The sequence below is a fragment of the Xyrauchen texanus genome, chromosome 12 (genome assembly GCF_025860055.1).
Source record: "Xyrauchen texanus isolate HMW12.3.18 chromosome 12, RBS_HiC_50CHRs, whole genome shotgun sequence".
In the NCBI taxonomy this organism is placed as follows: domain Eukaryota; kingdom Metazoa; phylum Chordata; class Actinopteri; order Cypriniformes; family Catostomidae; genus Xyrauchen; species Xyrauchen texanus.
In genome coordinates this window covers 4,629,800-4,657,727 of record NC_068287.1, presented here as the reverse complement: position 1 = coordinate 4,657,727, position 27,928 = coordinate 4,629,800, and the positions used below count along the sequence as shown (strand labels likewise).

The window sequence follows — 27,928 nt, the reverse complement described above, 5'->3', positions numbered from 1 at the left end:
TTCTCAGCCCACTCCTGTATTCCCTGTACACACATGACTGTGTGGCAACACATAGCTCCAATGCCATCATTAAGTTTGCTGACGATACGACGGTGGTAGGTCTGATCACTGACAATGATGAAAGAGCCTACAGAGAGGAGGTGCACACTCTGACACGCTGGTGTCAGGAGCACAACCTCTCCCTCAACGTCAGTAAAACCAAGGAGCTTGTTGTGGACTTCAGGAAGAAAGACGGAGAACACAGCCCCATCACCATCAATGGAGCACCGGTGGAGAGAGTCAGCAGCTTCAAGTTCCTCGGTGTCCACATTACTGAGGAACTCACATGGTCCGTCCACACTGAGGCCGTTGTGAAGAAGGCTCACCAGCGCCTCTTCTTCCTGAGACGGCTGAGGAAGTTTGGAATGAACCACCACATCCTCACACGGTTCTACACCAGCACTGTAGAGAGCATCCTGACTGGCTGCATCACCGCCTGGTACGGCAATAGCACAGCGACAACTGCAAAGCCCTGCAAAGGGTGGTGCGAACTGCCAGGAACATCATCGGAGGTGAGCTTCCCTCCCTCCAGGACATATACACCAGGCGGTGTGTGAAAAAGCTCGGAGGATCATCAGAGACTCCAGTCACCCAAGTCATGGGCTGTTCTCACTGTTACCATCAGGCAGGCGGTATCGCAGCATCAGGACCCGCACCAGCCGACTACATGATAGCTTTTTCCCCAAGCAATCAGACTGTTGAACTCTTGATCTATCAGGATCAATAATTAGCACTGCACTTTATTCATCTATAATCTCACACTGGACTGTCAACATATTCTCCTCAATACAACTGCTATATATATATATATACACATATATATTTCATATACTCCCACTTATTGTATTGTATTGTATATTCTGTTCTATATTCTGCATTGTATATAATTATTGTGTTGTGTAAGTATGTGTACATCTGATTTGTAAATTGTTTTGTGTAAGTATGTGTACATTTGATATGTAAATTGTTTTGTGTAAGTATGTTGTTTATTGTAATTGGTATATGTCTCGTCACTGTCATGACTGCTATGTTGCTCGGAACTGCACACAAGAATTTCACCTACTGTTGCACTTGTGTACATGGTAGTGTGACAATAAAGTGATTTGATTTTTCTTTTTTTTTTTTTTTTTTTTAGAGCAATTAAAAAAAAAAAGTTTAAAAAACACTTGATATTAGCTCCACATTCAACACATCTGAGACAGTGAATATAAAATTAATTTGACAGCTAAAGGTCAATAGTGTCTGCAGAAGCACTAAAACACCACTAGATTGGACTAGAATAGAATATTAAGACAGGCTTCAAATCTTAAAATGATCAATTAAAAAACAGAGGCATCTGTTATAATGCTCCACATTTTAAATATCTGGGCCATTTCATTTATGGAGGCATTTAACTTAAGCCCCTAAAGTTACATAAAATGTATGCTTATATTGAACAGAATTGAATTAATGGATACTACTAGAATAATACATACAGTACTCCTCTGAAAGCTCTGTGATATTAATAATTTCTCTGTGAGTGTAATACAGTGAATTTCAGAGTTCCAGAAGCAGAAACAAGAGAGCCAAGAAATATAAGTGACTGATTCTGTAAATCATGATATGTACAGCATGCATTATTAAATGTGAAATTCATCAATGATCAGGAAAAATCTACAGGGCATGTGTTCTGCCTGTAAGGAAAATCAAAAAGCTTTCAGTATGAAGAGATTCTCGGGCGTGTGGCAGAAAAACAACAGAATGTAAAATTGCACAGATCTGTCAAAGTCCAGGCAGAGCCAATAAGAAAAAAAACTATGTGCGTTTGCCCCGAGCTAGGCTCGATTATGCAGCAAGTGAGTGAAGAAATATTGTGTTCCATAAAAGTATAATGGCTTTTTTTTTTCTTTAGTTATAATCTATGGCAGCTCTCAAGAGCAAGACAGCAGCAAAATCATGCAATTATTTCATCAGGAGCTATCCTGTTTGTATAGAGATAATAAATAGACTTGCTTACACTGATCAAAAAATAGCAATCACAGACCTGTTAACAATGGTAACCAGAGCTGCAAGAGTGGCCAGAGCAATCAGAGCAGACTGAGTAATTTGAGCAGCCAGAGTTTTTAGATTAGCTAGAGTGACCAGAGTTACCAGAAATGCCAGATAATTCAGAGCCATCAGAGGAGCCAGAGTGACTAGAGCAGCTAGATTGAACACAGCAGCCTGGGTTGCCAGTGCAATCAGAATAGCCAGAGTGACCAGAGTGGCCAAAGCAATCAGAGCAGCCAGAGTGACCACAGCATCCAGGGCAGCAAGAGAGGAGCCAGAGTGGCCAGAGAGCAGCCAGAGCAGGTAGAACAGTCTGAGTGGCGAGAGCATTCAGAGCAGCCAGAGCAATCAGAGCAGCCAAAGTGACTAGAGAAGCCAGAGAGCAGTCAGAGCAAGCAGTCAGGCAGTCAGAGCAACTGAAGCAGTAGGAGTGATCAGAGCAGCTGGAGCAGCCAGAGAAATCAGAGTGATCATAGTAGCCAAAGCAGAGTGAGCAGCCAAAGCAGTCAGATCAGCCAGAGTGTCCAGAGCAACAAGAGCAATCAAAGCAGCCAGAGTGACCAGAGCAGGCACATTAGCCAGACAGCAAGAGCAGCTAGGACATTCAGAGCAATCAGAGCAGCCACAGGGTAGTCAGAGCAGCCAGAGTAACCAGAGCAGTCAGAGATTTGATTGATTCAAATGTAGAAAAAATCTCATAAAATTACTCGAGAGACCAGAGCTATCTAGGGACCAACATATCATAAAGATTTGGGCATGGACTCTTTTCACCTGGACCAGTAAGAAACCATTTTACAACCACCCATATAAGAACTGTGTAATGTTTTTTGATGTTTTGCTCATAGAAGTTTGCACATTTTGTTTATTGAGTTTTATTTTGTAAGTGAATGATGAACTTCAAGACTACGTTCAGCTAGACTTCTCACTCGATTTATCACCAGTTCCTGATCACCAGACTTCTGGGTTCCTGGGTCTTGATTGCAGCAATCACTGCCTTACAGCCATTCTCTATTTGCTATACGAGGTGTGCAATTTAATATTAATACACTGCCATATTTCCCTGCAAATAAAACAGCATATTATGCTCTGGACTAAATTATATCCTTCTTTCTTTAGAATATTGACACATCTTCATTGTTTCTGAAAAACACACCCCATACTGTTCCTTCCTATGACACGCTGGTTAATTGTTGACAAATTGATTTTTGATTTGAGCCACATGGTGCATTAAGAACATATTTTATGAATGAACTAATTCAGGCCTTGGGGAGTGAAATGTAATTACAACTAACATAATTCTAATTGATTTAAAATTGGCATGTGCCTTGCAAAGCATCCTTATCTGAAGGTGACAGATTTTTGTCATACCCCAATGATATTCTGTTACAATGGTTTGCAAGCATGTGTAAAGGCTTAAATGAAAATAATATACAGCATACAAGGAAAATCTGCCGGGCACCAGTAATGTTTATTATGGCACATTAAAATAGATTTTACATGATGGCACATGAAATACTGGTTTCCTAGAAAGGTAGTTTTATCACAGTTTTACAACAGTACAGAACAGTTTTTGCACTTAAAAACATCACTGGAGAATTTAGGCATTGTTAAAATAAACAATACATCTGCAATTTAAAGTAATGGATAAAATGTCAGTCTGCATGCACAGAAATGGGGAGAAAGTTTTTTTTTAGTTTTGTTTAAGTAAGCAGTAGCTGTCAGCTCCTACACAAAGAAAATGTGTTGTTGTGGCTAAACGGACAATTATGAAAACACAACGATTTTTATACTGTCCTTCAAAACAGGTTTGAAGTCAGTGCTTGGTTGGAAATGTTCAGTGAATACAGATTTACTGTAATGTTAGTAATGCAAGTTTGTCTCTCTAAACAGTCTCTCAATAATAAACAGATACATTCAGACACAGAATGTTATGTTATGTAATGATAAATTATTTCACATGATTTCATATTCATATACACATGAACTGTTAATATCTACTGTATATGATGTAATATGTATTATGTGGCACATGATATACATATGGAAAGAAAAAGTATGTGAACCCTATGAAATTAGCTAGTTTTCTGCATGAATTATATATATATAATATTTGATAAACTAATAAATTAGTAATTAATTATTCCCTCAAAGCGTTTCAGGCCCGAAGCAGAAAAGCAGCCCCAAATCATGATGCTCCCTCCACCGTTGGGAAGATCTTCTATGTTGGTATGTTGGATCTTCAATTCTTGATCATAGATGTTCTTAGATCTCTTTTTTGTGAGGCATGGTCCACGTCTGCAGATGCTTCTTGTGAATAGCAAACTAAAAATGTTGGGGTGCTTTTTTATAATAAAAGTAGCACTATCCCACACCTCCAATCTCGTTTCATCCAGTTAGATGCCAGGTTTGCCAACTCCTGACTCTAATTAGCTTTCGTTGACATCATTATCCTAGGGGTTCACATACTTTTTCCAACCTACACTGTGAATGTTTGAATGATGTATTGAATATGCACAAGAACAATACACCAATTTCTGTGTTATTAGTTAAAACAGATTGAGTGTTTTTTTTTCATCATTGAAACTTAGATGAAGATCAAACCTGATTTTAAGACAAATTTGTACATAAATGCAGGTCATTTCAAAGGGTACACATACTTTTCCTGCCACTGAATATTAATGTTACATTACAAAGTGTAACTGGTATTTTCTTGAAATAGAGAGTCTTCTATATTGGCTTCACAATTACAAAAACAACTCAGAGGAAACAATGTTGAACATAAAGAGCACACATATGGATATAGTTTTGTTGTTTGACTTTTCTGTGTGTTTAGAGGTTCTGTATAAAAAGATGTTTGATTCAATATGTGATATACAATCAGTGCAAAATATATAATCGCAGTGGTGAGCAGAAGACATCTGTAGGTGAAAACGTGTTTCTAGAAGTCTTGAGGAAAATGTGAATGCACTGTGAATGCTCAAGTAATCTGCACTCCATCCATCCATCCATCCATCCATCGTCAACCACTTATCCTGTGTACAGGGTCGCGGGGGGCTGGAGCCTATCCCAGCTAACATTGGGCGAAAGGCGGGGGACACCCTGGACAGGTCGCCAGTCCATCGCAGGTAATCTGCACTCCTCTTCAATAATTGATGCAGCTGTATTCCTCCATTATAATCTCATGTCATGATCAGGCTGTGGATAAAATGCACATAAATCATTGCAGTGTGAGAATGAATGCTGAAATCTAGCTCATGGAGAACACAGCAGCTGGCTCATGCTGGCACTGACGCTGGGTGAGATTGGCTGCTAGCATGAGCAGGATCCCCGTGAACAGCTCCAGAGAGAAGGACAGACAGGCCATGAGCAAAGACCAGCCGAAGGACATATGCACATGAGCCAGTGACTCCACACTCACCATGTGCTGCAGTTCTTCCAACGCCTGCTGAGAGTAACTGATATAAATACTCACACCAGACACCGTCAACACACCTGTGGACAAAACACAAAACACTCCATGTACAACATATTTCAACTTAAACACACAACAAACACTGAGCAGGACATTTGCTGACCACTAATCAACTGGCTTGAGAAATGACAAATATTGTTGAGGGTCAATTAGCAGAGCAGATAGCAAATAATACAACTACTCTGTTTACAACTAAGCTAGAAAAAATAACAAAAAAACAGAAGAACAGTAATGTTTATCATTGCAGTTGTTTAATATGGCTGTCTGAGGTATACACTGATGAGCCAAAACATTATGACCACTTGCCTAATATGCTGTTGGTCCTCTGCGTGCCACCAAAACAGCACTGAACCGCCAAGGCACGGATCCTTCAAGTTCTGTAAGTTGCAAGTTTTAATAGCTGTGGTTCGGACTTGTTGGTCCAGCACATCCCACAGATGCTCAATTGGATTGAGATCTGGGGAATTTGGAGCCCAGGACAACACCTTGAACTCTTCATGTTCCTCAAACCATTCCCGAAACAATGTGTGCAGTGTGGCAGGGCGCGTTATCCTGCTGAATGAGGGCACTGCCATCAGGGAATTTCATTGCTATGAAGGGGTGTACCTGGCCAGCAACTGTGTACCTGGCCAGCAATTATGTTTAGGAAGGTGGCACGTGTCAAATTGGCATGTCCACCTACGGTTTCTCCAGCAGAACATTGCCCAGAGCATCATAATCCCTTCACCGGCTTGTCAGTCATGTGTCCATTGTAGGCTTTTCCTTTGGTGGCCCCCCCTCTGACCACTGTTGGCATGTACTCACCACTGCTGTCCGGGATCACCCTTACAAGCCTTGCCATTTTAGAGATGCTCTGACCCAGTCTTCTGGCCATAACAATTTGGCTCTGGTCAAAGTCGCTCAGGTCTTTACTCCTGCCCATTTCTCCTGCATTCAACATGTTGACTACGAGAACTGATTGTTCGCTGACCATCTAATCCACCCAGACCTTGACATGTGGCCGTGTTAGGAGATGATCAATGCTATTCGCTTTACCTGTGAGTGGTCATAATATTTTGGCTCATTGGGGTATACAGACACTATTCAGCAAGTTATTGCTGTCTGAATTTGAAATGTCAGTGTTTTCCTCTCACCACCAAGGAAAAAAATCCAGGATGATTTATTTATCATTGACAAACACCAGGGTAGTGTGGTTTATTTATTTCCTGTCTTAATCAACATCTCAAGAAGGAAATAGACTGAACATTGTTTTGTAAATCTGTGCTGCTATGCTAAAATTTGAATTTGAATCTGCAATGGAGAGCAGTTTGAAATTAAAAACATGAACAAAATGATGTCGCTGCTCCACCACAGAGACTGAGAGCTCAAAACAATAATAAAAAGAAATGTAAGACTCTATTATAAGACGTAATTATAGTAAATTGCAGCAAAACGTAATAACTGGTCACAATAAGTAATAACAGGCAATAACTGTCATTATGGCAGCAACAGGTATAAATTATGTTGGTATGTGATCATGTGATAGACATCATGTAAAACAACAAAAATCACTCTTTCCCAAGAAATGATTGCAATGCAATGTGTTTTTATCACAGAGGAGCTTTGCAAATCTTTTTTTTTTTTACTAAGAAACCACATACCCATCAGGATAATGCTCAAGATGAGTACATAAGTTTCAAATTATGGATGAAACATAACAGTGCTGAACACAAGCACAGAATGTCACAGTAGCACAGGTTAGTGGAGGATATGAGTATTAGGAAAGATCACAGATCATAATCATGATGCTGATGAGAAAAGACTTGAGCTTGAACATGCTTGAACTGACATTAATTCCTTTATTATTAGAGTAACTAGAAAGGTCAGAAGAGTCCTGACCTTTCACTATCACACAATATAGATGACAGGAAGGGCAGAGCAGAAGTTCCCTGCTGCTCCGTAAAAAAAAAGAAAAAAAGAAGAACATTCATCATATCTTAGCTGTCTAAGAGGCCATACACAGAAAGCATTAAAATATCAAGACACAGTTCAACAGAATGCACGTGGCTTAAATGTTTGAAAAGTTCCTTTAAATTGACATGCCATCTTTAAAACACTGCATTCATGGCACAAGATGCTGAAAAAGCAGCGAGACGCATTGCAATGGTTAAATATGTCCATATAGCTAGCGCATACTTACATAGAACATTTAAACTTTGGTGCATTTATAGGCTGCTGTGCAAATTTTTTTACACACAAATCAAAAAGCTCACCATTCACACACACACTGTTGTCTAACTGCAAAACATTTTTGTATGTGCTTATAATCTTATGATAAACAGATTGATTTTTTTGTCCTAACTTTGTAAACATTTAATTCTGGTTCTGTTCACTGTAGCTCACTTTGAAAAGTCTCATTTTAATCCACTGAATAAGTGGCAGAAACCACTAGAAACATTTTTTTTTCTCTATCACATTCCAACAAAATGTCACGAACACCGGTGAAGGCGCCTCCTCCTCGAGCCTTCGGAGATCGCATTCACCCGAGTACTGATCTCATAGACTACATTTCCCACTAGCCCACACACCTAGGTCTGATTACTCGCCCAGCTGTTTCTCGTTACCTCACCCTATTTAACCGTGTCTGTTTATTCCTTCTTTGCGAAGTCTTGTTTAGCCCCGGCAACATTTCCAAGCAAGTTTTGAAACCACTCTAGTTTATCCGTGTACCGACCTAGCGTTTCCCTGACTACGTTTGTTAGCTTCCTGCCCAGTTACTCTAGCCTGATTTTCTACCACGACTGTTTGCTGCCTGCCCCGATCTCTAGCCTGTTCTTGTTTCACCCCTGTCTCTCTACTACACTCTATTTGCCTGCCCACGCCCTTGCCTGTACGACCTGAGTTTGCTGTTTCAATAAAGCCGCATACGGAGTCTTCGTTACACAAAATATACAGATCTGAAATGTAGGTGCCACTCTAACGCATTTTAGCCCTCACAGATGTGTTCGTACTTGAGCAATATCACACAAGCTAGAGTGCGATATGGATCTACTTCACTTCAGAAATAGTATCACGGCTTGTGCTGTTTCAAACAAGTTATTGGATAAACAAGGATAGATGTGTGTGTGTGTGTGTGTGAGAGAGAGAGAGAGAGAGATGGAGCATGTGTGATCAACGGTTGCCACTCCTAAGCAGAGATGCTGTCAGCTTTCTGAAGATCAGCTTTCTCAGTGGAAATATAGTGTCCAAGTGGGAGTATTCCTCTCTATTTCAAGATAGCCAGTGCACAAGAGTTGATAGTATTTGTGGTTTTGGATTCCATACTGACCCCCATCGTCCTGGATACTAGAAGTTTGTTTTTAAACGCTGCTGCATTACACCAAATATGTTTGATTATCTTCTGTTATGTTATTTTTAGTCTGTGTTTGTCTCTGTCTCATAATGCACACATCCCTATTGGTGTTAATCCACAAAAAATTTTCCCGGTTGATGGACTGTTACTGTGCAGCCGAGACTCGATCAGAAGATCTCTGCTAGTGTTATGGATCAACTGGGGATCATGTTAACTGGGAATGTGTGTGTGCACGTAAATAATTTTACTTGCCTTTTCAGCAGATTAATTCAATGTGAGTTATCAAGGAGCAAAGAAAAGATGTTTTGTGCATCATAATACATTTTGGAATCATTATTAAACCGTTTTTTCATTGATATCTGTTTTAATGAATTTGACACAGTTTAATAGCAATTTTAACTGTTTCACAGGGTAACGTGGTTGCCCATGTTAACGTGGGGCATTTGTTTGAAGGGAAACTGTCAATTACATTTGTCAGAGCAGTAAATCATGTTGAATTCTTATACAGTGAGGAAAATAAGTATTTGAACACCCTGCTATTTTGCAAGTTCTCCCACTTAGAAATCATGGAGGGGTCTGAAATTGTCACCGTAGGTGCATGTCCACTGTGAGAGACATAATCTAAAAAAAAAAATCCAGAAATCACAATATATGATTTTTTAACTATTTATTTGTATGATACAGCTGCAAATAAGTATTTGAACACCTGAGAAAATCAATGTTAATATTTGGTACAGTAGCCTTTGTTTGCAATTACAGAGGTCAAACGTTTCCTGTAGTTTTTCACCAGGTTTGCACACACTGCAGGAGGGATTTTGGCCCACTCCTCCACACAGATCTTCTCTAGATCAGTCAGGTTTCTGGGCTGTCGCTGAGAAACACAGAGTTTGAGCTCCCTCCAAAGATTCTCTATTGGGTTTAGGTCTGGAGACTGGCTAGGCCACGCCAGAACCTTGATATGCTTCTTACAGAGCCACTCCTTGGTTATCCTGGCTGTGTGCTTCGGGTATTTGTCATGTTGGAAGACCCAGCCTCGACCCATCTTCAATGCTCTAACTGAGGGAAGGAGGTTGTTCCCCAAAATCTCGCAATACATGGCCCGGTCATCCTCTCCTTAATACAGTGCAGTCAGCCCTGTCCCATGTGCAGAAAAACACCCCCAAAGCATGATGCTACCACCCCCATGCTTCACAGTAGGGATGGTGTTCTTGGGATGGTACTCATCATTCTTCTTCCTCCAAACACGGTTAGTGGAATTATGACCAAAAAGTTCTATTTTGGTCTCATCTGACCACATGACTTTCTCTCATGACTCCTCTGGATCATCCAAATGGTCATTGGCAAACTTAAGATGGGCCTTGACATGTGCTGGTTTAAGCAGGGGAACCTTCCGTGCCATGCATGATTTCAAACCATGACGTCTTAGTGTATTACCAACAGTAACCTTGGAAACGGTGGTCCCAGCTCTTTTCAGGTCATTGACCAGCTCCTCCCGTGTAGTTCTGGGCTGATTTCTCACCTTTCTTAGGATCATTGAGACCCCACGAGGTGAGATCTTGCATGGAGCCCCAGTCCGAGGGAGATTGACAGTCATGTTTAGCTTCTTCCATTTTCTAATTATTGCTCCAACAGTGGACCTTTTTTCACCAAGCTGCTTGGCAATTTCCCGTAGCCCTTTCCAGCCTTGTGGAGGTGTACAATTTTGTCTCTAGTGTCTTTGGACAGCTCTTTGGTCTTGGCCATGTTAGTAGTTGGATTCTTACTGATTGTATGGGGTGGACAGGTGTCTTTATGCAGCTATCGACCTCAAACAGGTGCATCTAATTTAGGATAATAAATGGAGTGGAGGTGGACATTTTAAAGGCAGACTAACAGGTCTTTGAGGATCAGAATTCTAGATGATAGACAGGTGTTCAAATACTTATTTGCAGCTGTATCATACAAATAAATAGTTAAAAAATCATATATTGTGATTTCTGGATTTTTTTTTTTAGATTATGTCTCTCACAGTGGACATGCACCTATGATGACAATTTCAGACCCCTCCATGATTTCTAAGTGGGAGAACTTGCAAAATAGCAGGGTGTTCAAATACTTATTTTCCTCACTGTATATGATTTATAAGAGTAAATCATCATGGGCTGAAATGTGTCAACAATATTGTAACCAAGTTCAGATTTTCAGGGCAAATGGAGACAGGAGGCAGCGGAAACGTGAGTAACATAAACAAAAAACACTCTTTGTGGCCAAATAAACACACAGGCAAGTCAAATGAGAGTTCAGATCAATATTCGTGATCACACACACAGCCGATTCTCTCTCTGTTTTCATTTTCTGCCGACTGATGCGTCTGTTGGCCTTTTCAGGTCTCCCTCTGCCATCACTATTACGAGAGACAGGTGTTAATGATAATGATCGCCCAGGTGACAAGCCTTACCGCTCTCACTCTCCTACATACAGATACACGCCCCCATCCTCCCACCACCCGACTCAGGCTGTGGCAACATCCGGCCTACCAACTCCCCCCCCATTTCTGGAGAGAAAGTCAGCGACAGCCATCTGTGCCCCCGGTCTGTGGATCACCTCAAATTTAAACGGCTGAAGGTCAGCCCATTTGATCCCAGACACTTCCCGATGGTACTATACTTTGTCTCCCTCAAGGAGAGCTTGCGACTTATCAACAGTACCAGCCATTCCTCCCCCCATCTCGTGTGAAAACACCACCCCAGCACCCTGTCGGAAGCATCTGTCTGCAAAATAAAAGGGAGAGAGAAATTAAGAGCATGTAAAAGTGGCTCCCCCACAAAGCACAGACTTTACTTTTAGGAAAGCCTGTTGCCATGACTCCGTCCACTGGACCAGATTGGGGTCCCCCTTTCAAGTAAGATCAGTCAACGGGCTGGGGAAGTCAGAGTAACAAGGCACAAACCTTCGTTAGTAGCCAGCCATCCCCAGAGACTGTCTTACCTCCAATTTTTGATCTTGAGCATTGGGCAGGCTGTGATCACTGTGATTTTGTTAACCTGGGGCCATACCTGCCCATGACCCAATTGGAACCCCAGATATCAAACATCCACCCACCCAATTGCTCGCTTCTTCAGGTTGGCCATGAGTCCCGCCAATTGCAGCGACCTCAGCACAGCTCTCAGATGTTGCTTGTGTCGACACCAGTCATTACTATAAATAATAATATTATCTAAATATGTGGTGGCATATGCTGTATTTTGTCAATGAGATGTTAAAACGTGACAGGGGCCCCAATCAAACCAAATGGAAGAGTAACAAATTGGTTGGATCTGCCAATGACCCTTTGCTAAATCCATTGTTGAATAAAATTGAGCCACACCCAACCGATCGAGCAACTCGTCAATCCGAGGAATCGGGTTCGGGTCAAATTTGGACACCACGTTCACTTTGCGATAGTCTACACAGAACTAGAATGTCCCATCGCTCTTAGGTACCAGAACACCTGGCTGGCCCAATCGCTATTTGACTCTTCTATTACACCCATCCTGAGCATTGCATCTAATTCTTCCTGAAGAACACTTTTCTTGTGATCAGGAAGGTGATAGGGGAGGCTACAAACCACCATCCCCGGGGTGGTCGCAATATGGGGTTCTATGAGGTTTGTGCGACTGGGGAGAAGTGAGAACATGTCTGCAAATTCCACTTGCAACATGGCCATGTCTGTGAGCTGCGATGGTGAGAGGTGGTCTCCACACGGGACTGGGGTGATTCAATTTGGTTTGAGAGTCACCTCAGGCCCGAGCACTGCCCTATCTGGGACTATCATCGCCAAGGCCAAAGGGACTGCCTCCCTCCCTGCTTTTAGGAGGTTGAGATGGTAAATTTGACGTGCCCCGCTCCTGTCTGTTCGCCTAACCTCATAATCAAGATTTCTGACTTTCACAAATTGGTGTAAGTCGAACAGTGTGGGAAAAGCAGTTTTTTCTCAGGAGATTGGAGTTAAAGGGCTCTGCCAATAACCCTATGTTAAATCCAGTGTTGAATAAAATTCCCATGCTCGAGTGCCCATGTCTTTGACGTTCCTGAGCTTGGAGCTCCTGTGTAAATTGACCCAAAGTGTGGCGATTTGCCCTAAGATCAAGAACTTACGGAATTTCATATTTACTGTCTGTAGGTCCCTCCTCCCAAGCTCCCCGAATCACGTCGAGCATGCCGCGTGGCCGACGCCCATACAGCAGCTCAAATGGTGAAAACTCTGTGGAGGCTTGTGGGACCTCTCACACTGCAAAGAACAGGGGTTCAAGCCACTTATTCCAATTTCTAGCTTCCTCAATTAATATGTTTAATGCTTTTATTAAATCGTTCCACCAACCCATCTGTTTGTGGGTGGTTAACACTGGTGCAATCAATTTAATAACTAACAATTCGTACAGTTTGCGTAGTGTTCGTGACAAATGTAGTGCCTTGATCATTAAGGATTTCTTTTGGAATCCCCACTCGGTAGATAATCCTGAAGAATTCTTCCACAACACTACCTCCACCAGAACTAATACAAAGTGATGCCGTGTGTGGTCTGTTCTAATGGCACGATGAGGTCCATGTCAGTTCTTTCAAAATTCTTCCACTTGCGAACGTCCCTGTGAATTCCCGGCCCAAAAAAAACAGCCCGTTATTTGGTTAAGCATTTTCTCGTGACCAAAAAGGACAGCCACTGGATTATGGGGAAGGATGAAGGGCTCCTCCCCACTTCCAGGGAGCCAGAACAGGATGGAAACGGGAGGGGGGTATTTCTGAGATAAGAGAGAAAGAGTGAGAAGAAAGAGCCTCTGGTTTGCTGCCTCATGGAACCGCCATCATGTAGTCTGCCAGCTGGACGGCCTCTTCCAGCAACACTGGGTGGTGGCACTGGACCCACTCGGCCATCCCCTGAGGGAGATGAGAGATGAAATGCTCCAATGTCACCAGGTCGATGACATCCACGGCGACACAGGTTCCCTCAGCAAGCAGCCATCTTCGACAGGCATCCCGGAGCTATTGTGCGAAAGCAAACGTGTTTCCCAAACTTCAGGGTCGTGAAGTGCTGGTGGCTCTGCTCAGGACTACGGCCAATCCGTTGCATGATCACATTCTTCAAGTCTCTGTAGTTCAGAAGACTGGCGGCAGGAAGTTGCTGGGCCGCTAGCTGCACTTCCCCAGAGAGCAAAGGTAACAGACGGGCCACCCATTGGTTGGATGGACATCTCCACACCTCGGCCATTTTTTCAAATATGTCAAGGTAGGCGATGAGATTATCACTTGGCCCCATATTGATGAGGGTAACAAGGGTTTTGGGCTCCGAAGTTGAAGTTGCAACATTTGATAATCTTATCTTTGCCAAAAGAAGAACAACATAGTGAAAGCCATATGATAATGGCGATGTTGCTTGCAATATAATATGCTAGCAATGACGATAGGGTGAATTTAGAAGATGCGGAAGAAGGGGAGCTGGCATGAGTGTAAAATTTGTCTGGCCATTTCCCTGCGAATCATGCTCCTATAGCATCAAGACCTTCAGAGGATGTGTGTCTGTGAAAAAGTAAATGCCATCTGAGGTTTCAGGCTTTTGTTATAGAAATGGGAAAATATTTTCCAGTGATTAGCAATGGGGACCAAATTTGAGGTCTGATCGGCAGCAGTCATCAATAGATATGTTGTCAGAGTGTTATAGACAAAATGGCTAGCGTGAGAAGGCGGGAGATGGAGCGGCTCTGATGAATGATGCACATGGCGAAATGAGGTGACCCAAAGGGACAAGAGCTTGAATAAAGAAACTGAAACTGGAATGGGAGGGAGGAAATGTGAAATAATGATCTGTATGCCCAGTTTGTAAGAAAATTTGTTTAAACATCCAAGTGGAGCTGAGAATGGCGCGGGAATAGAAAAGCAGCGAATAGGAGCGGGTGCTTGTGGGCGGTAGCTTAAAATATTGGAATGATATGGCATGAGCCTTCAGATGGAGATTTAAATATGCAGACTTCTACTACAGTAATTGTTGAGCCGGACAGTGAAGTGCAATTTGCTACATGAGGCCGAAATGAGCGGAGGGTGAATGGGTATGGCTTTTGGAAGCGTCTTCATGTTTGCTTTGGAGAGGAGGGCACAGCGCCCAGCCTTGAATGGGGTTGAAGTATGTAGAAAAGACATGTGATGATTGAAGCTTATGCTCCTGATAAAGCCTGTAAACGACACATGGTCCATGACATGCAAAGCTTAATTCGACTGAATATTCAGTACCTGCTTCGCAAGAACGCTAATCTGGCATGGTTTCATCCAAGAGTGAACAAATCTTACTTACCTGCTGCTAAATGTAAGCTGTCCTGATTGCAAATATATTTACAGAGCGAAAAGCAAAAACTTGATAACTTTAAAAATGTATGAATGTGTTTAGGCATGGTTGTAAAAATAACGACGAAAGCATTAAGAGGGAGCTTATGACAGCAGCATGAACAGAAAATTTACAGAAGCGAAAAAAGAAATGAGCTTTTGAAATGAAACCGTGAAAACTAATCCGGCACAGGTTTTATACAATGATTAAACAAAACCTTACTTTCCTGCTACTAAATGTGACAGCCCCAATCACGAACACATTAAAAGTGAATGGAGCAAAAACTGAAATGCATTGATACTTCAATTAAAATGTAATGTAGATAGGCTGACGAAGTGATGAAGTTAGTCAACTCGTGATGACCTTTGAAATTTGGAACATTGATAAAGCCCCAATGCTTGAAAGTTCCCATTGATTGAACCATGGTCCGAACAGTGATAAAAGAATACATTATTTATGGAAAGACATATAATACAAATTTCTGCACTGAAATGATGCCCGAATGAGTAATAAAATGTAAATATACTGTGAAATAGGAATCACGCCCCTGTAAGTCTTGATCATTTAAGGCAGCAAAATGATTTACATTGAAATTGTCTGATGAAATAAGGAATTTAATGGCAGAGCCTACCGCTAGGTGTCCTAGGCACGCAACAACAGTTGTGCTTCCTTATCTGAATGGAGTGATGAGACCCCGTACAATGAGCATTGTGCATCATGACATGCATGAATAATAGATCTTGATTCTCCGATAGGGGTACAGTCGGCATGCAACATGTTGAATGAAAATGCATTGTGAACCTTAACTGAATTACCCTTATGGCGATCACGCTGTGAATGCGTAATGACCTGCCATTAACTATGAGAGCCGAATATCTATTGAAATGAAATGTTCACTCTTGATTTTGATTGATGCAGATGAGGGTTATGATGATCAGAAAACATAGGCAACAAAAGCCTAGACTCATAAACCATCTTCAGAATGCATTTGATGGATATGATTGAGAACTTAGCTTATTTCTGAGGGGAATCAGCTGCTGCCTTGAGGCGATCATTTTGATGGACTTGGCAAGTGTACATGAAGGGCAAGCCTACTCAGTGGGGTTTTAAATTATGGGTAATTGCAACATCAGACTCGGGGTATACTTTAATGTTTACACAGGTAGTCATGATGGGCGTGTCACAGACTTGGCCACCAAAGTATTTGAATCGTTACTGCAGCCTTTCAAAGACCAGGGCCACAGTGTTTGGTTTGAAAACTTTTACACATCCCCAGCTCTTATGGTTAAGTTGTTGCCTGTGGGACATGCAGGGTGGATCGTAAACTGTTTCCTGAAAAATTTAAAGTCATCAAATGATGGGAACGCAAGACAACTTGTGGGGATATGATGTGGTGTAGAATTGAGGGGAATATACTTGTAATTCAGTGGAAGGACACACGTGCAGATACATTTCCACAGTGCGAATGGCTCAACTGAAATTACTAGGTTTGTAAAAAATGATAGTGATTGGACAAAAGAAGTAGCCCTCCAGCCCACTGTCATCACTAATTATAACAAAAACATGGGCGGTGTTGATAGGTCAGACCAAATGATAAAATCTAACAATGTCCTACAAAAAACTGTTGTGGTGGAAGACTCTTTTTTTTCCCACTTAATAGACATTGTCGTCGTCAAAAGTTTCATATTTTTTAAGGAATAGCAACACATTCATGCGGCACCAGGGAAAGAGCGTAGACCATTGAACTTAACCCGAATAGATTTCAGAGAAAACCTTACTCATTAGCAGGAAGATATCGATATTCACGCAAGTTTCCCTTTGCAAACACTAAAGACTGTAGTCTCTCCTTCGTCATCACTCCACACAGCCCATGTCCTTAAATTTGAAGAGTCCTCTAAGAGATGTTGGCTATGCTATTGGAAAAACAGGACTGAAAATAAAATTAAAGTATCTTGTTGCATGCCGGAATTGAATGGCAAAAGAAGCTTGGTTTTCAGTCTTGGCACAGTCTTGACCAGTTTCGTGAAGAGGACTAGGTAGGGCTGTGTTTACTGATGTTGTTGTCCTCCCCTCTTTTCTCCCTCTCTTCTCTCCACAGTTATTGCAGTTGTTGAGTATTTATGAATTTATATATATTCTGTCCTTGCACTCTTTATTATAAACGTATTTACTGTAGAAAGTTCGAAAGTTTGATTTTGTATGTTTTGCTGTGTAATTCGTGTGTAATTCTAATGTTCAAATTAAATAAAGTGTGTGTTTTATTGAACACATAAAATTTACATTTCAGTGTTTGTGTCCTTCAATTTCAGATGCAATCTCAATTTATTATTACAGATGTTCAAAAGGAGTATTTGAGGAGAGGTCATGTGAAATGTATCTTAACTGTTCTAAATGTTTGTTTTATTCCGCTTTCCCACTAATCACTAGAATGGTCATAACTTTTAAACAATAGATTATATTTCTAATCTGTCTACTATTCTACATTGTCCACAAAATTATGTATATTTCATGGTCTCTAAATTTCCCTCTAGCTTGTAATTAAAATGGTTGAAAATGCAGTTGTCTGATGAAGTATGGCGGCTGGAGAAGATTTTTGTAAAAATTGCTGTGTGAAATGTTATTGATAAAGGATAATTAGCCTTAAATAATCATACATATATTTATATAAGTTAAAAGCCCGAGTTTTCCTCTTAAATATGGTATATATAGTTTAGGTGAGTGATGTTATATGAATATGAATATAATATGAATTTGGATATGAATATCATATTCTGGCACATCATTTTTTTTTCATAATTTTGGGCTCAGGCAGGAAAGGGTCTCCATTATATACAACATTAAATGCAAGCTTGTCTACACTGGCCATCTGCTGTCTATTTCTGGAGTAATCAATTTTGTTGGTGATGATTGCATATAGCCTACACTTTGCCATATATTCGATATTAGACTATGCCAGCTCTCAGAAGTCTAGACCCGCTTTAGTGGTGTGCAGACATGAGCCGCACGTGCTTTCCAAAACATAGAAGGACTCAGAGTGTTACTGACTTACCAAGTGTCGCAGGGGAGAATTAAACAGAGACTAAACTACACAGCTGCATGAAGAATCCTTCAATTGATCTTAGTTGCAGTTAATCACTTTCATTTCTGATGATGCACTTCTGCTTTAAATTCATTTATTGGCAGTTCTTAAGCAAATGCATGAATCAGAAGCATTCGAGAGCTCTTTGAGGATGAGATTTATTATGCTGACTGCGTTACTGCTACTGTTGCAGCTCAATTCATCAGTGTCAGGAAAGCAGAAGTGCAGCTGTGATTGTGGAATTGTGTTGAAATTTAGTTGGAGGAGAGCAAATGAGCTGCCTCATACAAACACATACAACTTTTACCCCTTTAGAGAAAAATAAATGTACCAACGAATGATGATATTACAATCTTTCCTAAGTTTAACCCCTAACCCAAACCTAAACCTAAGCATAATCGAACCCCTTACCCAAACCCTAAACCAGTGTTTCCCAACCTTTTTTCTGTCACAGCACACTTTATAGGACTAAATAATTCTACGGCACACCACTATCCCACATTCGTCAGTATTTTTTATTTTCAAGAACTTGTCCATGTTTTCTGTCCGTCTTAGTAGCGTGTTTAATTGTAATGTTTGAAATTCAGCCATGGCTATGCTAAAAAAAACATCAACAAAAAAGTCACTTCATAGACTTCAATGTATTCTGCAGCGCTGACACGAGTCATGTGATAGACCCTTAATGCATAGAAATATCAGTTAACATTAATCGTTGCTGTGAACAATCACAAAAGTGACCAATTATGGTTTCAAAATGGCAAATTTCTCCGATAGCTGAGGAGTTTGGATCCCTTAAATTATAATATTTTTTTTTCATGCATTTATTTATTTTGTGGATTTTTATCATTTTCCACGGCACACCTGACAATCTTTCTGAGCGGCACAGTGGTTGGGAAACACTGCCCTAAACCTCACCATGATTTTAATAGGAAAATAACATCAGGTTTGGAACGAGACGAGTGAAGCGTATTTCAGGTTATTCACATACATACATCAGTCATTTATATTGCATAAATAGATATGGAATGAGTAACTTTCCATATTTGTTCTCAGACATTTACTTTATTAAAATTAAATGTTGGATATGAGGCTAGCTAAAATTTGATACCTGCAGTGCTGGTTTGAAATTATGTTTATTGATTAGTCTTTTTGCAGGAGCATTGATTCTGGGGGTTTTGGGGAGTAATCAAAACAAGCTAGCACATCCCCAAATCTGAACCCTTATCTCTCTTTGGGAATAAAAGTCAAAGTTTACAATTTTGCCATCCTGTACAAATTATTACGATTTGTCATGAGACTGTGTTATTCAGATGCTTCTGCTATGAGACCAACATAAGAATATTCCTTTCCTGTCATGAGCTCATATTCCATAGAGATGTTCATGTCTGAAGAACGTTACGTTTACAGCTGAAATCACTTATGTTATCGCTTGTTTCACCTTCATCCATCAATCTGTCCATATTAAAGGTTGCAAAGACTTGTTTGAGCAAGAACAGTAATGATGCATCTCAGCATTATTAACAACCTATTAGATAAGCCTTCTAACTAGTACACTATGAAAAGAATAGAAATCTCATTTCTCATCAAAGTTCACATTTATGGAGACACTGTATACATCCTGTAAAAGCTTTTGTAATACTATTCTGTGGCAAGATAGCAATATCATCATCCAACAGGCTGGAAAACAGAACACAAATAAAAAACTGTGATGGTCTCAGTGACCTCAATGTTCCAACCTCTACAAACCCCAGCGATTTTTCTAGCCCACCCCCCCTAAATTCAGCTGCACTTCAGTTGTTCTGTTGTAAACATAACACATGCACCTGATGATACAGTGCTACAAAACACATGATGTGCCATAATAACAATGAAAAAATCTGATAAATAAGACTAATCACAAAATAGACTAAATGAACACAGATATTCAAACAGAATAGCCTGCAACTATACTCCTACTTATTTTTTAAATACAATAACTCAATAAATAAATTAGGACATAGGCTCAGGAAAGCAATAAGACTCCTAAAAAAAAAATTCACCCAGTGATTTTTTTTCTTCTTCACCTCGTGGTTCAGGGCTTCCATACATTCAGAGACAATACAAAAAACAAGCTCAATTCGGCTGATACATATCCTTAAAAATATAAGATCTGCTGTATAACATTAACTTCTGTACGTTACTCCTACTGTTTCACACTTACACTTCTGCTCTAGCTACAGTAGGTAAGCAACAAGGTACGAGAGGTCATGCTATATTGTGAATATATTTTCGGCTGAAAGGCGTTGTGAGGCATGATGTGAAGTAACCCCTTCAGCCATGACTATATTTACAATATGGCTCAATCTCGAGAGCCATATTGCTTTTATAAAACGGTTACCACATAATAAAAATATTCAGGACACAAAGGTTCATTACAATTTTGGAGGAGTCAGGAGGCAGCGAACTGTCAACATGAGTATGTTTATAAGTATGTTAATAGGCACTCAGTGGCCAAGTTGTACACAAATGTGTAAAGGCTTCTGTCGAGCACACACAGGTACACTCTCTCTCTGGTCTCTCTCTGACACATGTTATGTCTCCCTCCACTATCACTACAACAATAAACAGGTGATGTGCTCTCTCCCACAGGCTGACACACGACCATGCCCTCATCACCACATACCCCCACCCCCCACCCGAGTCAGGCCAGGGCAACATCCAGCCTGCCAATGCTGAAAAGTGGCCGAAGCCCCTGAACAAACCTAACGGAAGGGTCACAAATTGGTGTAAGCCGAACTGTGTTTTTTTCTCAGAAGACTGGTTAAAGAGTTCTGCCAATAACCCTTTGTTGAGTCCAGTGTCAAATAAAATTTTAGCAATTCATCAATCCGAGGCATTGGGTAAGCATCAAATTTGGAAACCACGTTCACTTTGCGATAGTCTACACAGAACCAGACCGTCCCATCACTCTTAGGTACCAGAACCACCAGGCTGGCCCAATCGTTGTACGCTGTATTCTTCTTTTTACTTTTTTGTGTTCTGGAAGGTGATAGGGGTGGCTACGAACCACCACCCCCGGGGTGGTCTCGATGTGGTGCTGTATGAGTTTCATGTGACCGGGGAGAAGCGAGAACATGTCCGCAAATTCCGATAGCAACTTGGTCACATCTGAAAACTTTTACTTTTTGAAGGGTCCTCCTCCCTAGCTTCCCTGCATGACGTCAAGCACGCCACGCCATACAGACAAATGGGGAAAACCCTGTGGAGATTTTATTTCTCTGCCTTGAAACACTCTGCGTGCACTCTTCTCTGTGCTTTTCTCAGTTCAATCAGATCAGTGCAACAATTACTTTGTCAACATAAACTTCTCTGAGTCTTCAGCTTCACAACAATATACAACACTCAGTAAGACACGGCAGTTGCTGGTCACTCGTGTCGTTCTCTCTCTCTCGTTTGGCATTGGCGTGGCAGTTTATATGCCGCTCTCCCCATGCCCACTGGAATTAGAGACAGGTGTTAGACATAATTTAGCTCAGGTGCAAGTGCTCTAACTGCTTTCTCTTTCTCTGGACGGGCTCTTGACCACGCCCCCGCTGCCACACATATTTTTTTTACGTTTTATGAAATAGTTCCACCAACCCGTCTGTTTGTGGGTGATAAACACTGGTGCGAATTGATTTAATACCTAACAATTCATATAGTTTGTGTAGTGTTCATGACATAAAGGTAGTGCCTTGATCAGGGTGGTGGGTGGATTCACCAACTGACATTCACGGCAAGCCACACACCATTTGAATATGTCCCCAATGAATGCCCAGCCAAAAAACCAGGCCATTATTCAGTTCAGCGTATTCTCAAGACCTAAATGGCCAGTCATTGGATTATAGTGAGCCAAATGGAATAGGGTTTCCCGACGGCTCTACTGTACTAATAACTGGGTTGTATTTTCTTTTGTTTGAGTGTCCTGCATCACTCGATACAACTGATTTTTAAATATGGGTACGTGAGTGCGACACCAGGCTGGAGCTGTTGACCATCACTGACGTCAGTGATCCGGACCAGTTTCGCCACCTCCATTACCAAGCACTGATCCTGGAAGTGCCAGGTGCAGCCCCCTCTCGGTGCATCAGGCTCCGGAACACCTGTCAGTCCTCCGTAAGTTTCGTTTCAAATGCATGTCACGCTAGGTTTAGCGCTTTAGCCAACCTCAGTTCAACACTTGTATCTCAACTCACATTTGTAAGGTGCTGTCTTCACTGAAGTTTGCTAGTTGCTACAATCTCCTTTATTTACTGTTGTTTTGTCAGACCAACAACGCAGCCAGGTAACTCCGCCCCTTGCACTACATCGGGCAAGTCGCAAGCGTTGAGTGCATGAAGTGTCATACATTATACACTCTGTTATTTTGGTTGAAGAAGTACATTATCCAGGTACACACAATACTTTTTTTTTGTTTTTGATCCATCTTTAGGTGTAAATATACTATTCACAGAACTTGCACTACAAAATAATGTAGAATAGTACAGAAGTGTGCCATTGGGGATGCACCTAAAACCGAAGCTCTGTGAAGAGGTCATATCTGACTAAAACATGGCTGTTGACCAATTAGCATCAAGGACCGTAACTGTCAATTTTATAAACCAATACTATACTTTTCTAGTATTTAGTGGACATTTCGTATGTAGCATCACTTGTATTGTGTTCTGCACTGGATTAATTGCTTCTGCTTGCTTTGTTCTAGATGTTTAAGTTCCTTTGGATAAAAGAGTCCGCTAAAAGAATAAATGTAATGTAAATGCAAATGTAGATTTGAACACACACCTTTCTTGATTTCAATTATTGTGATGAGAAATTATAAAAAGTTGAATGATGCTGTGAGTTGCTTAATGATGGGTCATTCAAGATGGATTTACATCCTGCAGTTCTTATAATGAGTCCTAACGACAAACAAACTTAGAATCTATACTGTAAAATTAGGTGATTATTGCACAGATATTTAATGAATTCATTTAAATTAATTCAGCCCATACACCATATGAAAGCATTGAACAAATGAACCACATTAAATAAATCCTTTAAATGTCTGTTGCAGGCTTTATGAATATGTATTACCTCCATATCTATTTTAACCATCACTGTGTGTCCAGTTCACTTCACAACTGCCCTCAGCTAGCCATCTGGCACTTTGCTTCCTTTCTTGTTGTGTTTTATAATCCACAAGTGACATTGACTGAGTCTGTAAACACATCTGTCACCTACAAAAGAACACCATTGTAAACTTCACTTATATCAGTGCTGGGGTCTTTCTCGTTTCATTTCAGTTCATATCTGTGCATGACTGATGTCAGAGTCTGTGATGTCTACAAATGAGATGCACATGCATGTGTGTAGCTGCTGATCAGGGCAGTTAATGGCACTCACTGCAGATCAGGAAGTATGCAGCGATGCAGGAGAGGAGCGTGTAGCTCTGAGCCAAAGATGCCACCAGACCGAAGATTCCCCCAAACACCAGCAGCACCAGACTGAGGGGAAACAGGATGACTATGACCCTGTGCAAATCTGCAGAGACACATACAAGCCTTTATTAAACACTCAATGGATCCTGCCAGCACAATTTCGAGAGTTCAAACAGAACTAGAGCCACAATACAGGGGTATTATTATATTTCAGTGAGTAGGAATTTGTGACAATCAAGTTTGATAATTGGATAATCTTCTTTTAAATAATGAGGACATCTGGAAGTCAGGAAATATTCCATCATCTTGGCAAGAAGTAACAATCATACCTATACCCAAACCAGGTAAGGAAAATACTGACCCCAAGCTGTCTGTGTAAAACCATGGAGAGGATGATTAATAATCGTCTAGTCTAGAAGTTGGAGTCTGATCACCAGATAAGTGACCTCCCATGTGGTTTTAGAAGAGAAAGGAGCACTTTAGATCAGACTTATACTTATTAGTTTAGAGTCATATATCCTTGATGGTTTCATCAAAAAAAGAACATGTGATAGCAGTTTTCTTTGACCTGAAAAAAGAATATGACACTACCTGGAAATATGGCATTCTAAGAGATCTACATAAAATTGGGGTTCAGGGGAAATCTGATCTCCAAATATCTGTCTAACAGTTCAAATAGGTACTTTTATGTTAAATCTTCATATACAACAACAACGAGTTCCTGTCACACTTTTTATGATTAAAATTAAATTAAATTAAGGATTGAGACTTGCTTTGGGAGCTTTCAGGACTTCTCCTATACAAAGTTTATACACGGAAGCAAATTAACCACCTCTTCAAATTAGACGCCTGGAATTGGCTCTTTAATACACAGTTAAGATAAAGACAAATCAAAACAACCCAGCTTACATACCAGTCTTTCATCCACAGTATTTGCATTTGTGTGAGACCAGACCTATATCAGACTGTTTGGAATGCACATCAGACCACATATAGAAAACTTAGATATAAATCTTGATATTCTAAGCCACACTACCTTCTGCCATATTCCCCCTTGGAGTTTAAATAAATTATGCATCAAACTTGAATTGACTTGCAATAAGAAGTTTGAAACCCTCCCACATACATATCAACAGAATGTCCTTGGCATAAGAAACCTTCACTTCATCCATAAACCTATATACACAGACAATCAGGTTTCAGCAGCAGCAGTAATTGGTCACCTACACTATGGCATTTGTATTCCAGACCAAAGTTCCATTTTTACAGCAAAGGCCCATGCTCTACTTCTGGCTCTGGAATATTTAGAAAATCCAAAAGAGCTGAACTTTATTGTACTCACTGACTCAAAATCTTCAAGCACTGGAACATTTGAAGATGGAACATCCCATTAATGTTGATATTTTAATGAAAGCTAATCAGCTGCAGAGAAACGATTACAACATAATCTTTTGTTAGATCCTGGAACATAGCGGTCTTCTTGAAAATGATCAAGCAGACACGGTCTCTTAAAAAGCTCTCACGGAAAGAATTAAAGATTGCAGAATCCTACCCTCGGACCTCAAACCCCTATTCAACCACTATATTTGAAATAAATAGCAAACTTAATGGGAAGAATGTCTTAATAACAAACTATTTGAAACAAACCCTGTGGTTGGAATAACATTTATCTTATTCCATTTATCACTTAAAATCTAGGCGTGACCAAGTAGTGTAGACAAGGTGTCGTATAGGCCACACTAGACTGACCCAAGGGTATTAATGAAAGGTGAAGAACCACCAAAATGACAATATTGTAACACCCCTTTGCCTGTGAAGCATGTGCTCCTGATCTGCCCTATTTTTAACTTCATGAGACAATGCTTTGTATCTGGAAAAAACTTGAAAGACTTGTTTTGTAAGACGTGCCCAGGAAAGCTCTTGGAATTTTTATCAAAAGTGCAACTAAAGGATATTTTATAGAAATGGTTTACTGTACTGGATTGAATAGTCTTCCTTATTTCTATGTATTGTTTTTGCAAGGTGTGTTGTATTTATGATTTGTTTGATTGCCACCTGTATTTGCCATGAAATAGTCATTGTAGCTGATATGGCAATAAACACCAAACAAACCAACATAATAAAGAGGACCTGTGGCGGTTTTGCAATGGTGTACTGGAAATGCTGCTCTTAAAATAAATGTAAATACACTAATCATACATAACAAGCCAATTTCCAGTGTAATTCCCTGATTTTAGTTCAGATGACGTAGATGGCTTTCAGAGACTCACTTAAAAGATGCTTCTCCTGCTCCGTGTGGTTAGAGGTGTCCGAGTAGAAAGAGATGTCATGAAAACTGCCATTTGGTCCTGTGGATGACATTGACACACCAGACAAGTACAAGCTGGAAAGACTTATTATGGGTCACACAGTCGCCTGCAAATCAATTTTCATGATGATGTCGAACTGCCGTCTAACCAGCTATTACAAGTCACATAGTTCACTACACAACATACTGTACCTACAGCATTTCATTATTATTATTTTTTTATTGTAGAGATAGAAATGCAGCATATTTATTGTTTGGGGAATAAATAATCTTTACTATGCTCACAGTTCAGCAATTATGATTCACTAAAACAAAAAACAGTACATGTATATGACACATTTAGTATCAGTTGTGCACAAAATGTGGTTTAGATTCAACATTTACAGCTCTGTGATTAACTTCTTTTGACTTATCTATGGCCAGTGTAAAATAACTACACAATATTATAGGAGAATTTAATAATGTAAGTGGCAGTACTGTATCTCTGGTCTTTAATGACCCTATACACTTTTGGTAATTAAGCAGATATAAAACATATACAGTATATATTTTTTTTTAAACACTATTCACAAATGAAAGGTTGAGGAATACCAAAGAGGTGTGGGCATAACTGGATGAGGTACAGGGGTTTCGAATGAGGTCCATATCACTTAAGACCTGAGGTATGCATAAAGAGTTAAATGCTTTTAATGAAAAGAAATCAACAATTAATTAAGGGGCAGTTATAAATATGTTTTATTTGCAATTAATGTATTTTTTATACACTTCAGAAAGGAAAGTTTGAGGGATACTAGATGTGGGCATAACTCCATAAAAATGGATGTGTAGGGAGTGTAATGAGGTCCCTGGTTACTAAAGAGGGATAAATTATCTTATTAAAAAGAAATGAACAGTCAATTATGTGGCAGTTCAATGCTAATGCAAAACTATTATGAGCAACAGGTCTAAAATCACAGTGTACCTCCGGGTGAAAATAACGAGTTTGTAATGGTCATTTTACCTTCATATATCCTCCAGAGTCCGGAGTGAGAGCTGCTGTATTCCAGACTGGAGTTCTTCTCTTCATCCACATCTATAATGTACCAATATTCAGTCCCGATCGACACGGCAAGGAGAATAAAACTGAGCAACCCGCACAGACCGGCAGTAATGACAACTGTCCCAAAGTTCATTTTCAATAATGCAGAAAAATCCTTCTGATGGTTCATTTAATAACACGGAGCACCTTTTACTGTTCCATTATATTCCCACCACGTTAAAAGACCTGTAGAGCATCTTTAAACATCACATACAGCCTTTAATTCTCTGCATACTATCCAGGATTTGAGTCCGTGAGGAAGAATCAGCTCTCTCAGCATCCAAAAAACATGCTGGATGAATGAAGGATTTCTCTCCTTATCTCTCCAGCACTGCAGCTGCAGCAAGAGAACACTCAATCTACATTATTTCTCTCACCTCAGTCCTCTTCTCAATCAACTGTGTGCATTTTCTCACAGGATTTCATTTCCATCATTCTTGATAGATTAGGTTACTTTGTGTATGGTGTACATGACACACTGTAATGCTACCAAGGGTGTAGATTTGGCTTGGGGGGTTGCAGCATTAGATATTTATATGGGAGTAACCTCCCCCCCACCCCCCTGGAATCTACCCCCCCTGAATGCTACCCTTCTAAATTCATGAACACAGAAGTTCTAAAAAACAGAGGTTGGTTTCGTGTCTAATTCCCATTGAATTACCATGCTTCATTTTCTCTTCTTTTTGTGTTAGTAAATTATAGTTCATAGGAGAAACTTGTCACTTAGAGTAACCAATTTTTCATAAAACATTTTATTAATGCATAATTAAAGCATGACAAACGTCTAGGTTACTTGTGTAACCCCCGTTCCCTGATGGAGGGAACGC

General features: G+C 40.4%; 1 protein-coding gene across 1 annotated transcript; it reads right to left on the bottom strand.

Moving 5' to 3' along the window:
* Positions 1 to 5,314: 5,314 nt before the first annotated feature.
* On the bottom strand, positions 5,315 to 27,195 carry LOC127652972 (transmembrane protein 235). Its single transcript, XM_052139425.1, has 4 exons — positions 27,024 to 27,195; positions 25,986 to 26,063; positions 23,681 to 23,818; positions 5,315 to 5,559 (listed from the first exon to the last, which is right to left on the bottom strand). Exons 1-4 carry the CDS (start codon positions 27,193 to 27,195, stop codon positions 5,315 to 5,317), a joined length of 633 nt encoding a protein of 210 aa, XP_051995385.1.
* Between the last annotated feature and the right edge of the window lie 733 nt (positions 27,196 to 27,928).

Coding starts and splice junctions, on each gene's coding strand:
- LOC127652972 (XM_052139425.1), bottom strand. CDS start 27,195: ATGAACTTTGGGACAGTTGTCATTACTGCCGGTCTGTGCGGGTTGCTC. Junction 26,064..27,023: donor ACTCTGGAGGATATATGAAG/GTAAAATGACCA, acceptor TGTCATCCACAG/GACCAAATGGCAGTTTTCAT. Junction 23,819..25,985: donor GCAGGAGAAGCATCTTTTAA/GTGAGTCTCTGA, acceptor GTGTCTCTGCAG/ATTTGCACAGGGTCATAGTC.